At 47.6% G+C, this 9,327-nt stretch overlaps 1 protein-coding gene across 3 annotated transcripts; it reads left to right on the forward strand.

Annotated features, from left to right (window-relative positions):
* Nucleotides 1–4,446: 4,446 nt before the first annotated feature.
* Nucleotides 4,447–8,964, forward strand: LOC102024620 (CD209 antigen-like protein E). Of its 3 annotated transcripts, XM_013509177.1 has the most exons (8): nucleotides 4,447–4,574; nucleotides 4,666–4,752; nucleotides 4,845–4,915; nucleotides 5,006–5,057; nucleotides 5,366–5,458; nucleotides 5,829–5,980; nucleotides 6,684–6,793; nucleotides 7,917–8,964. In XM_013509177.1, exons 1-8 carry the CDS (start codon nucleotides 4,529–4,531, stop codon nucleotides 8,098–8,100), a joined length of 795 nt encoding a protein of 264 aa, XP_013364631.1. In that variant the 5' UTR covers nucleotides 4,447–4,528; the 3' UTR covers nucleotides 8,101–8,964. The 3 variants fall into 3 exon arrangements, with proteins under 3 accessions (XP_013364631.1, XP_013364632.1, XP_013364633.1); XM_013509178.1 differs by lacking the exon at nucleotides 4,845–4,915 and having other exon boundaries at nucleotides 4,450–4,574; nucleotides 4,968–5,057; XM_013509179.1 differs by lacking the exons at nucleotides 4,666–4,752; nucleotides 4,845–4,915 and having other exon boundaries at nucleotides 4,450–4,574; nucleotides 4,968–5,057.
* Nucleotides 8,965–9,327: the final 363 nt, after the last annotated feature.

Here is a 9,327-nt window from a genome sequence, read left to right on the forward strand (position 1 = left end):
GCAGAGTGTTGCTATGAGTTCTTTGGAAAATTACCAAACTTTAGAGGGGGTTCTGGAAAAACCCAGTTTATGGTTGGCCTGGCTGGCTAAGCACCCTGTTTGTGGTTAGCCTGGAAACGCTTTTGGCACCTGACACCTCAGTTGTGGGACTGAGTTCTCTAGCCAGTGGAATCTGATGTTAACTCTTTGTAGTCAGAGTTGGAGGATTGCTTGGTAGAAAACAAACCCCCAAGCTTCCCAAGTATCCTACCCTGTGACACGACAGATGTTTCTTCATGAACAACTTGCATGTTAGATTCCCTCTCAGTGAGAGCCAGTCTTCAACAAGATTTTGTTTCTCTGGTTTTCTCTATTGTTTCCCATTTTGTTGCTTTCTGTTCTTACCTTCTTAATTTCCTTCCTTACGGTTCTTTTGGATTGATTTAGCTCCTCTTTTGTGAATTCCTTGGGTTTATTGAGAGATTTTTCTTCTGTCAGAGGACAAAATTACAATTTAGTTGATCTCAGTGGGCTTTATGGACAATTCTAGAATAGGGCAATGCCACGTTCCATAAGACAGGGTGACAATCCTCAGAGCAATGGAACTTGGTTGTATAGATAGAAAGAGTCAAGAAAAGCAGAAACAAAATGTAGAAAGAGGATTGGTCATTTTGCAAATTATTTTTCTTGGAAGTCAAGAACAGGGAGCAGAACGATAGAGGAATGAGTGACCGTTTGTTTCCGGGAGGTCACAACAGGTCTCCCCTTTTGTGTAAGGATGAGGGCAGAGAGAACCTCATGTTCAAGCCCACTGAAAGTTCACAGGACAGAGCCCACACAAGTCACCCCAGGCGGAACCTTGACTTTTCATGTCAGTGCCACGTTGCAGGAAAGCATTTCAAGGTGCTTCCTTGAGAAGCACAGGCAGATTTATTTGGCACATTTAAAAAGTATGTGAAAAAGGGAACTTTGGCTTGAAGAGCTAAAGAGGGTGCAGCTCTGACGAGAAGATCCAACTGGCCCGCTTACAAGGAAAGAGGCCGGGTTTTGTAGAGGAGTCAAGGTGAGCTGCGATCTGTCTGATCACTATCTCAGTTCTGGTTTTACAAGATGGCTCTGGAGAGGTCTCTGTTGCTCGAGAAGGCGATTCTATCTCTGTGAGTTAATTGGCAGTTTGTCTTGTTAAGGCTCTGCTGGGATTCAAGGTGCCTGTATGGTTAGAGCGATGACTGGAGTCTTTTGGGCACTGCTGCTTGGTCACTGAATGTCCTTGGAAATCTCTGACCTTGGTGTCCTCAGTCTTGAAGAGGGATGAGATAGACTGATCAACTTTGTATTGTCCCTTTTTATGGGGACACTCTCTATGTGCTTCATGCTGAGCTGAAGAAAGATCTGACCAAGAGTTTTAACGTGACTAAGAAAGACAGATATGAAATGAAGATCAAGCTTTGCAATGCACTCAGCTGGCCATCTGTGTGCCCAGGTAAAGGGGTCACTATTTTGTTTTATGATGATTAATTGTTTTAGCAAAAGCAGTTCTCACGCCCCTACCTGCCTCAGAAGAAAGCTCAAATTATGCTTTTAATGAGCAATAAGTGAAGTTACAGGAGTTTTTTGTCCTTTGTCCCTATGGTGGTCTCTGTCTTAAAACTAGCCTCTTTGGAAAACATGGCTATTTTCCTCTCATTCTGATTTCTCAAAAAAGACAGAGAAACGTCTTGGCTTTAGCTTGGTGAATAGAAACTTTAGCATTGGTGCCTCCATGTTTGGTTTTTCTTGGTCTCTTAGGGATTTTCCAGAGGCTCAGCCCACAATAACCACCTCTTGTGATTTTTATTTAACACCTTTCTTTCAGTAGAACCATTTAGTACTGTGAAGTTCCTTCTCAGCGCTGATTTAATTATGGCTTACATATCGTGATATATTTCTTTTGCATTTTTACTCAATTCTAAATATTTTTATCCCTTCTGACATTTATTCTTTGAATTGTGGCTTATCTTGAAGTGTACTGTTTAATTTCCATGTGTTAGAGGATCTCATTGTGTCTGGTATTGATTTCTAGTTGGAATCTATGACAATCAGAGAACACATTCAACTTACCCAGGAGTATTGAGGTGTTTTTTTTTTTTTTAATCTTTGGATATGGGTTACCTTTGTAGATATTCCTTGGACTCTTGAGAAACTTGTATTCTATAGTTGGTGAAGTGTGTGTGTGTCTGTGTGTCTGTGTGTATCTGTGGGTGATGAATCAAAGCTTTGGATTTTAGGTAGCCTTCTACGTACAAAACGCACACACTTAATTCATTTCCTAGGGGAGCATTTCTCCTATTCCCCGAGACTCTTGGCAATCACCAAGGTTGAAATTGCTACCGAGCACCAGGGTCAATGGAGTGTAAGAACTGAAACTGAGGCTCATTATGAGCTGCTGCCTTGACATCTGGAGCAAACGAGCAGGCCCTGGGATGGACTGACCACAAGTTCCCCTCCCCACTCAGCTTCTGTATGCAAGTTCCTTTGGCCAAACCACCATTCTTATTGTGGGAACCTAGCTAAGAGTGGGCATAAATTCACTGCCAACCATGGAATCACTCAATCCAGCTAATCATGCCCTCCTGTGGAGCCCACTGAGGGCCCCACACCCTTCACACTATGAAGTTAGCCTTCCCCGACCCGACGTTGTTCACTCTGCTCCAAGTACACCCTTCGTGTGGCCCTGCGTGGCTAGCAGTGCCTTCTCAGCCTGCGTTGTGGTGCACAGGATGTAGGTGACAGTTGAGTGTGGCTCATCACATCGGCTCCATGTCAACAGCTGTGTGTTCAGCCATCCACATCCTTTGAGTTGAATGGAAGACATGAAAACACAATTGATGGGGCCTGAGGCTGTGGCTCGGTAGTAGGGCTCTCGCCTTCCATGCATAAGGCTTTGAGTTTGACCCCCAGCACCACAAAAAATAAAAAATAATTGATAAAAAAATGCTAGATGCCACTAATTTTAGGGACATTCTACAAAATACCTGGTCTGTTGTCCTCAACGCTCAAGGTACTAAAAGCCAGGACTGGTTAAGAAAATATCACACCTCAGAAGAGCCTAAGGTGTGTACACAAAATGTGGTGGGTTGGATGGGACTTGGAAAAAGAAAAGGAAAGGCATTTGGGGGAAACTCTGAAATCTAGCACGTGTAGCTTACTGTGTGCGTTTGTCATAAGTAAGAAACCAACGCTGGCCCATTGCTCATGACTACCACATCTTAACATATACGTCAACAACAGAAGGGGAACCGGGTGAGAGGAGTTTTGGAAATTCTGTATTTGCAAAGTTGCCAGAAGGTACTCTACAATAAAATAGTTATACAAAAATAATAGGTGAAAGCGGAAAACCCACACACCGTCATAGCACATGCATATATTTTTCAATTTTTCACTTGCAGTATAACACAGCCCACACAAAGCACAACTCTTGGACATACGTCCTGACACACGTGATCCATGAAGTCACCCGGTGGCCACATCGCAGATGACACTCAGGGCACCGGGAAGGCCCCCTTGCTTCTCCTCCTGGTCAGCCCCACTCTCTGGGACACTTATGTTGGGTCGCGGTCAAGATTAACCCTGCCTGTTTTCAAAAGGCGGGGAAGCAGAACCAAGTCTTAGAGTCTGTATATTTTAGGTGCCTGAAAGCTTCTGCTTTTCTGGGATATCCCACACGTGCTTTTCTACTCGTTAGCAGTTTCCTTTTCCTCGCTTGGTAATCTTCCCTCTGTCGCCCCGCCGCTGTTTCATTTCCGTCACCTATTGGCGGCCACTTGGCGCCTCTGCTGTAGGATGGTTCTGAATGTGCCTGCAGGGAATGTTTGGTGTCCTCCCTGAGGCTGTGCGACGCTTCGTGGCTCACAAGGTGCACACCAGGGACCCGGATTGTCTACGATCAACTCCCAGTTCCACCCCTTACCACCTGTGTGACCTCAAGCCTGTTACCTGACCTCTTGGTGCTTCAGATTGTGTCATCTGTAAAAGGACTTCAGACCGCCTACCAAAGGCTGTGATTAAATGTCATATATATAAAGCTGTTACAAAAGTGCCCGACTGTAGGAGCCATTTAGTAAATAGCGGGAATGATGATTCAACCTCGTTGCTGTAATTCGGCTGAAACTACCGTGGGGTGGATATTGCAGTCTAAGGGAGCAAGGCCTGGTGTCACAAGCAGATGTGTTTCTGGGAAGGTGGGGGACTTGTCTGCCCTCCTTTCCCGTAGGTGCCGAAGGAGTGAAAGGTAGCTTTATTTTACAGGTTATTGGTTTCGTTAAATGCATCCCACTGCTTGATCATCCCAGGATTGTACCTTTTCTTTCTGCTGCAGAGCCCAGACCGCCCCAGATGCTCCCCGAAATGCCTGGAATGGGAGAAGCTCAGCTCCTCCTTCTCATCTCTTCGGGGATTCTCACTTCCCCGTTTCTCTTCCTGCATGAGTCTAAATTCAAGAGAAGGAAACAGCGGGTGGGACATAAAAGCTCTGGGCCCAGCAGTCTGGGGCACGGAGGGACTGGTGAACATGACAGACTCCAAGGAATCCAGGGTGCCGCAGCTGGGTCTGCTGGGTGAGGCTGGGCTGGGATGCAGGGAGAGGGTGCAGGGGACCAGCTGGGGTCTCTGCCTGCCCAGAACCTGGCCAATGTTCTGATCGTTCAGATGAGGAGGAACTGATAACCAGCGGTGCCAGAAATTCTCAAAAAAGCTTTGGATTCCGACCGAAGTCTGTACTCAGCTGCTTTGCAGGTAGAGCAGGGGTGGCAGGCGAGGAAGAGCGGACAGCTCCTCATAGATACTTGGGTGCCGGGAAGATAAAACCTGGACTTGCTGATTTCTAGGCCCTGAGGATGTGGGATTTTACTATGTGCTGGGGATGAGGAGGCCTGCGGCAATTTTGCCCCGGGGCGAGGTGAGGCAAGGACACTGTTGCGCTGGAGCCCCGCTACCCTTCTCTCCTGCAGGGTGTTGGGACAATGACCTCATCTCCCTGGTCCTACAGCTGCTCTCCATCCTTCTCTTCACTGGGCTCCTGGTGGCCATCCTTGCCCAAGGTCAGGACAAGACTGAGGGATGGGGCTCCTTCAGGTGGGGCTGAAGCAGGGATGGGGTCCTTCAGAGCTTCCTTCTAAGGACTTCTCAGAGGCCGTCCTACATCTGGTGCAGGGCAGGGGAGGGGGAAGGAGGAAGTGGGCTACTGGACCTGCTTGCCCTTGTCTTTCAACCTCTGCTCGTCAGGTTTCCTTCTCTTCAAGTGAGACGAAGCAAGACTTTGGCTCTCAGACACGATGTCCGTGGGAGGACAGTGAAAACCAGGGCATGGAGTGAGGGGTTAATAATTGCAATTTTTTCCTGGACACAGTCTCCAAGGTCCCCAGCAGTGAGGAGCAGGAGAAAGAGAAGTCAAATCAGGAGCAACTCTACCAGGAACTTAACCAGCTGAAGACGGAATTTGGTGAGTGATTGAAAACCGTCTCCAAGGCCCTGACGGTCTTCCTTGTGTCACCAACACCCCTCTGAGCCTCAGTTTCCTCATCTGTGAATTAGGAACACAAGGTAAATGCCAAGATGGCACCTGGTGTTCACAAGGGGACAAGCACACAGTAGGTATTCAAGTGAGCCAGTTTCCTGGTTTCTCCCAGCTGAGAAGAAGAGCCAAGCTTCCTGGGTTCTCCTGGGGCTGGGAGGGGCTCGGAAGGGGAGAGCAGAGTGGCTTCCCCCGTTGCAGGGTAAAGGAGGCTGTGACTCTCCAGGAGGTGAAGACGAGGCAGACATAGGAGCAGGACAGCCAACACTGGTCCAGCCTGCCCCGCCTCTCTCAACAGGTCATCTGTGCCGCCCCTGCCCCTGGGACTGGACATTCTTCCAAAGCAAGTGCTACTTCTTCTCCAAGTCCCAACGGGACTGGCATGAATCCATCACTGCCTGCAAGGAAGTCGGGGCTCAACTGGTCATTGTGGAAAATGATGAAGAGCAGGTACCCATGGTTTGGCCAGGAGTCCTAGTCTGAGGCATGTACACCACCACTGGCAGCTCAGGGCATGGTGTTTGGTCAGATCAGGGTTTTCAGGACTAGGAGCTGCTCTGTGCCCTTGGAAAAGGAGGAGAAAAAATATGACGAGGGGGTCTCGTGCACCTTGAAGGAGACACACTCAAGTTCTGAACATGAGTGTATGCTTTGGGAAGCACTCAAAGTGTAAGTGTTGGTGTAAAAGCCAGTGGGAGAAAAGCCCCCCAGGGAGTCATGTTTGCCAATTTCTGTAGTGCAAATATAACCATTGTGGCTTATTATAACTCTTCAGCGCATCGCTGAAAAGAGGTGAGGTGCATGACCAGCAGTTGTGAACTCATATGTTCTGGATGCAGCACATGCCTAGTCATGAGCAAACCCATGTGGACATGCTGAGAGCTTGTCACACTGATAAGCGTGTAGTATTGCCATGTGTGTGTGATAGCAGGCCCACTGTGCACGTTGTGTGCCCAAGTCAGAGCACGTTTGTACAAAGCACACAGATGTGGGAGGACTCAGACATCTTGAGCAAACTTGGAGGTCCTTGGTCTTTAAAACAGAAGGCTGAAAGATCAGAGTGCAAGCAGACCTTCCTGCTAAGAGATTAGGGTGGCTCCAGCTTAAAAATTGGGAACAGAGTTCCTTCCTGACTTCTCCTCTGCCCCTCCAGAGCTTCCTGCAACAGACTTCTAAGAGCAAAGGCTATGCCTGGATGGGACTCTCAGACCTGAACAAGGAATCTACGTGGCGCTGGGTGGATGGCTCACCTCTGTCCTTCAGGTGTGTGCAAGGAGAAGTGTGCACCCTATACCGCAGAAGTGGGTCCTCAATCTCCGGTTTCAGCTACACTTGGGGTTCTGTCCCGCTCAGCATAAGATATTTACTGAGCTGAGGAAGATGACCTTCATATCCATACGGAGATAAGATGGCTGGTGTCTGAAATCCCACCATGGGGGGCTGAGGATTTAGCTCAGCGGCAAAGTGCCTGCCTGGCAAGCGCAAGGTCGTGAGTTCGGTTCCCGTTACTGGAGAAAAACCAAAAAAATAAAAAATAAAAAAAATAAAATAAAATCCCACCATGAAAGGTGCAGAAGCAGTTTGAGATAGAGACTGAAATATGGTATAGAATTATAGAATTAATTCTATAATAGAATTATAGAATTCTAATTAATAGAATTATAGAATTTCTAATAATAAATAAATTTTCGAATTTATTTAGAATAAAAGTTAATTTAGAATAAAAATTTCTAATAATAAATTTCTATAGAATTTCTAGAATTATAGAATTCTAATTATAATAGAATTATAGAATTTCTAATTAATAGAAAATCTGAGGGGTAGTAAGAGCAACATCTCAGAGACAATTTCCTCTTTAAAAATAGCATGTTAGATTCCTAGATTCCAAGATTGGAGATGCATATCACGCCATATACCTACATGGGAAGAACCAGGGCTGGTGACGAGGTAGAGGGTGGGGAAGCTGTGAACAGAGCCTTCTTTACTTCCATGGCAAGGAGCAGGTGCGGCAGGGTGAGCAGCCTTAGGAGCGGTTCCCTGCGATGTCCGTGGGTTTAGATACTGTTCCTAGTTTCCTGGTACTCAACCCTAGGGAGGTGAACAGGGGCCCAGATTCCAACATGGATGTGATCGGAGGTGTGGGGTCCAGAGGGGCTGATTTGTATCTGAAAATCACAACCTCAGAAAGAGGATATCTCCTAAGCACGGGGACAACAAGGGTCAGGGGCCAAGTTCAAGTGACTCAGGCATGTCGTCAGGAGCCCAAACAAGGCATGCCCGCCATATGCATGCAGGGTAGATGTGAAAGCACCATGTTTCTAGTAGCTAGAAACAGGGCTCACAGAGGGCGCTGGGGCAGAGGCTTATGTCCTCGTGGACTTCACAGCCTCATGCAGTACTGGAACAAAGGGCAGCCCAACAACTACCAGGAACAGGACTGTGTGGAATTCAGAGGTGATGGCTGGAATGACGCCCGTTGTAATCTCAAGAAATTCTGGATCTGCAAAAAACCTGCCTCTTCATGCTCCAACAGTGACGACCAGCTCCCTCCTGCAGCCCCAGCTGCCTGACAGCCTTCCGAGTGGCAGAGCTGTACCACGTTCATCCCGGTTCTTTCTCCCACTTTGTGGACACTGAGGTTTGAACAATGGTCCAGGACTCTTCTCTGTCACACCCCTCATCCCCAGGGAGCCTGGGCCACTGCAGTCTTCTCTGCTGTCTCCACGTTCCGCCCTGGTTTAGTAATTATGGTTCTGATTCATTGTAATTTATTTCAGTGACCAGTTGTGAGATACATCTAGAGGCTGGTGTGTTTCTAGTCTACGTTGCTTTCCTGGATGGCATCGCAGGGTTTGCATTGCCAAGCACAGCTGCTGGCCCAGCCCCTGGGGCTCTACCCCACTTGCTTTCCTCCACCTGCTCAGTTTCCATGCACTTTCCCTGGGACGCTTTGCCTGGGGACCTTCCCAGGCTGCTGTGGCTCATTCTGCAGGCTGAACACACTAAGGAACTGATTCCTCTGGTCAGTGAATGTCTGTGTGTATTGGTGTACAAATACCCCAGCTCCTTGCCCCCTTGGCGATACTGTGGTGAACGCCCAAAGTGGGCTCTCAGGTCTCTCTTCAAGGAAAGACATGTTTCTCCAGCTGCTCCAATGTCTGAGGGAAGTAGCTGTCACCTGTCCGCTCTTCCCACCTGGACTCTGCTGCAGGGAGCTGCCTTCGCCAGGGTCAGGTTCCTTCCTGACGCAACTCACACGAGTGAAGGATGATGAAGGTCAGGCCGTGCTGGGCCGGAAGGGGACAACTCTGAAGGATCCTTCAGGTTCCAGAGCTCCGCATATGACAGCTCTTGCTGCTGGCACACCTCCCCCGTTGGATGTTCCCTTGACCATTCCTACTCCCTTATTTGGAAAAATAAAAATATATAGTTGATCTTTGTCTGGATTCTTACATGACATGTATGTGTTTTGTTAGTTATACTCAGCCCTATGGACCAGACTTGAATTTATGATAACGAGGTGACTTGGCATGGGATTCTTATAAATTCAGCATGGCACTGGTCACCAGAAGAACCGAAGACCCGGTAAAAGGAACTGGAAATCTCAGCCTTGCCCGTCTGTCTTTAGGGAGAGGGTCTGTCAGTCAGCTTTCTACCACTCTTAAAACAAAAATACCTGAGAATTTAAAGGAAGATTTATTTGGGTTTAGCATTTAAAGGATTTCACTCATCGTTGGCTTGTTCTATTGTAAAGCAGAAACACCACAAGCACATGGCAAAGGAGAGTGTTATGGTTT

The sequence above is a fragment of the Chinchilla lanigera genome, unplaced genomic scaffold (genome assembly GCF_000276665.1).
Source record: "Chinchilla lanigera isolate Chin_1 unplaced genomic scaffold, ChiLan1.0 scaffold00162, whole genome shotgun sequence".
Lineage (NCBI taxonomy): Eukaryota > Metazoa > Chordata > Mammalia > Rodentia > Chinchillidae > Chinchilla > Chinchilla lanigera.

Bases quoted from the DNA above. Each gene is read 5' to 3' on its own strand.
- LOC102024620 (XM_013509177.1), top strand. From the start codon at position 4,529: ATGACAGACTCCAAGGAATCCAGGGTGCCGCAGCTGGGTCTGCTGG. The intron at 4,753-4,844 runs GTAGAGCAGGGG...GCTGATTTCTAG, and splicing joins TGTACTCAGCTGCTTTGCAG to GCCCTGAGGATGTGGGATTT. The intron at 5,459-5,828 runs GTGAGTGATTGA...CTCTCTCAACAG, and splicing joins CCAGCTGAAGACGGAATTTG to GTCATCTGTGCCGCCCCTGC.